Source organism: Aphanomyces astaci (genome assembly GCF_000520075.1).
Source record: "Aphanomyces astaci strain APO3 unplaced genomic scaffold supercont1.73, whole genome shotgun sequence".
Classification (NCBI taxonomy): Eukaryota; Oomycota; class Saprolegniomycetes; order Saprolegniales; family Verrucalvaceae; genus Aphanomyces; species Aphanomyces astaci.
This window is the reverse complement of record NW_009798336.1, coordinates 57,108-60,199: the sequence shown is the minus strand read 5'-3', so window position 1 is coordinate 60,199 and position 3,092 is coordinate 57,108. Positions and strand designations below refer to the sequence as shown.

Below are 3,092 nucleotides of genomic sequence, written 5' to 3'. Positions count from 1 at the left end.
ACCAGTCCATTCCAGTAAGACCCTCCTTGCTCCACTGGAGTAGTTCTTCACATGTTTGCAGTCATCCTTGAACGCATGCGTATCCACATGGCGAGACATGACGTTGCTGGAGCACCCTCCATCACGGGACCTCGGCAAATCGTGGATCACGCGGCAAATCGTGGATCACGCGGCAAATGTACCACAACTCGAATCGCATGTTCCATCAGTACCAGTTTCCCAGCACGACCTCATCCCACGACTTGTACGACGTCGAAGTCGTGACATGCCCCGACACTGGAGCCCTTGAGTACGTCCATCGCCGACAGTTCGACATCGCCCTTCCGGCGTCGTTCCTGCTGCAAATGTACCGAGATATCATCGGCTACCTATTGGTTCAAGAAAACTACACTCCTGTGAGATGTCGTTCCCCCAGGGTCAAAAGTCATCTCAACTGGAGGTAGGTCTTGTCGGAATCGAACGGACCGACGACGATGCACTCGACGCCGCTGCATGTTCCAGACCACATCGAGCGACTGCATGTGGTCACCGCGACTTTCCAAGATCACCCGAGTCGGCATGTGTTTGTAGCTCAGCAAGTCCACCGCGACCCCCAATACACTTCGTATCTCCATAATCAGCGAAATCGATCCCTATGGTAAAGTTGTGCTTTCAAGCGAAATTTAGCGATAGATTTCGAGTGAAATTTCGTGTTGTGGCGTGGTTTGTCGTTGGAATTTAAATCGATTTGATTGGCTACTTCAGTTGAGCTCAAAATTATTAGCCAATCAAAACCTTCTCAATAAAATTCAACCAATCAGATCGATTGTATATCAGTTTGGTCGGCGCAAAGATTCGATTGCACCCCCTCCCCAAATTTCTATCAAATCGACAATATTTTCGGTAGATTTCGACGAATCCACTGAATATCGTCGAGATGTGTCGTTTTACTTGAACTAAGTATACCTCCCTGTCGGTACAACGTTGAACCTGGCAATGGATACGCCTGCAATTTGATTGGTCGACAAGTTTTTTAGAAACATTCATTGGCTACTTCCGTCGATTTCGATCCAGTCCATTTTGAAATCGAATTCTTCATACCATATATTAATATGATGATGATATCCTACTTGTGCGAGTATGATTGTTGTATAATATATACCAATGGTTGTTGTTAGGTACGAAGTGCTAGCGTTGACCCCAACGTCGTCGAGACTGCGGTGCTTGTTCATGTACTCGCAACTGTTCGACGGATGCGGCGACCCCGTGGCCTTCCCCGATGAAGCCAAGTGCTGGGGCTTCTATCCATCCATGGACCAGTCCGACGGGTTGCAGCGCATGAGGTTCAGGGACCAGAAGCGAGCGGCGGCTGCAAGACACCTCTCCGTCGCCCAAGCACGGGTACTGGCCTATGTCCACGGACGGCACCACGCAGCCTCGACGAAATAATAATAATGGGATACTGTAAGGGTGTATTTTTAAAACGTTTGTTTATAGGTTTTATTGAAATAACCTATCAACTCTGAAATATCAGCCGACTTTTACCTGTTAATCTTGGGAAAGCTCACTCATTATATGTATATCGCTCACGGTTTTCTGCATATTGGAAACCTCGAAACTTGAAACATTCAGTAGCGTTCGACTATATCACGATGACGAATTCGAACGCCAAAGGATGACTACCGGTAGTTAGTGGTGGAAGTAAGTTAGTATGGTGAACGTCACCTATAAACTAACGTTACCAACTTTTCACAAAATGATCTTGATGCTATTTCGTTTCTCAAAATTTGAGCCAACAGAGACTTGAATCGAGGGATCTTAACGTGGAGAAGAAATTCTACGTCTCAGATTTAGATTTCATGAAGAATTGGTCAAGAAATACTACACCATTTTGCGTTTAATTTCAGCTTTTTTTCAAAATATTTCCATTAACCTCCGATATATTTCACCGAATCGCCAATATAATTCACCCAACCTCCATTATATTTCACGCCGAATTGAAATTTGGCCATTATTTCACCCAACCTCCGATATAATTCATCCAACCAACGCTTAATTTCACCTTTCGAAAATATATTTCACCTGACCACTGGTATATTTCATGGAAAGTAAATTAAAACCAACCCACGCAACATATCTACGACATCTACGGCTCAAGGCGGGCCGTGTACACATGCAAACGATTCGGCTCAATTCCTAATTCATTGTTGAGTTACATCTTTTAAGTCTGTCCGTCTGGCGGTGGCCCCACAAAGGCCGCGACTCGTTCGCGCAAAGATGTCTTAATGCGGTTCTTCAACGCCGGCCACATATTCTCGATCGGGTTCAACATCGGGGAGTACGGCCCTAGTTTGAAGAACGAAGCGTCTTGACACGTCATGTTAGCGGTCAACAGAGAGCTGTACCGGAGTTTGTGGTGCAGGGATGGCCTCTTCCATAGAGCGCAGATTCAAAAATAGTCTTTCTAGAATCCCAGCTCGAATTATAACAACTGTTAGGTGAATTATATTTTCGAAAGTTGGAATTAACCGTAGGTTGGGTGAATTATAACAGAGGTTGGGTGAAATATATCGCTGATATTTTACATCGGCGTGAAATATAATGGAGGTAGGGGGAATTTTATTGGGGATTCGGTGAAATATATCGGAGGTTGGTGGAAATATATTGAAAATAAGCTGGAATAAAACGCAAAATGGTGTAGTATGTAGTAGACATTTAACCAAGCTATATATTGCATTGGCGAATTGACACCATTGCTTTGAATTTGGCCACAGGGTTGGCCACTGAGATATATCTTGATCTTTGTATGAGACTAGTATCCGTACATCATATCCGGAGGTAAGTGGACCTTTAACCTACCTATAAAGTGTCTTTTTTGGTGAAATTTGGACTTGCCAGCTGATTCGAGATTCGATTTGAGTCAGATTTGAATCTTATGCAATCTATGGTATCCACATTTGAAGAGATGAACATTTTGACTAGGCCAAACTATACTACTAATCGATGATTAGTTGAAATTTCACATTGGTGAAGTTTGATTGGCTAGGACAGTCTCAAATACACTTGTGAAATTGTGAAATTCATCCTATTCTACTCGGAAGTCCAAATAATAG

General features: G+C 43.8%; 1 protein-coding gene across 1 annotated transcript; it reads left to right on the top strand.

Moving 5' to 3' along the window:
* On the top strand, window positions 1-1,452 carry H257_15661 (hypothetical protein). Its single transcript, XM_009843831.1, has 3 exons — window positions 1-395; window positions 444-637; window positions 1,158-1,452. Exons 1-3 carry the CDS (start codon window positions 177-179, stop codon window positions 1,426-1,428), a joined length of 684 nt encoding a protein of 227 aa, XP_009842133.1. The 5' UTR covers window positions 1-176; the 3' UTR covers window positions 1,429-1,452.
* The last annotated feature ends 1,640 nt before the right edge of the window (window positions 1,453-3,092 follow it).

Bases quoted from the DNA above. Each gene is read 5' to 3' on its own strand.
- H257_15661 (XM_009843831.1), top strand. From the start codon at position 177: ATGTACCACAACTCGAATCGCATGTTCCATCAGTACCAGTTTCCCAGC. The intron at 396-443 runs GTGAGATGTCGT...AACTGGAGGTAG, and splicing joins TTCAAGAAAACTACACTCCT to GTCTTGTCGGAATCGAACGG. The intron at 638-1,157 runs GTAAAGTTGTGC...GGTTGTTGTTAG, and splicing joins CAGCGAAATCGATCCCTATG to GTACGAAGTGCTAGCGTTGA.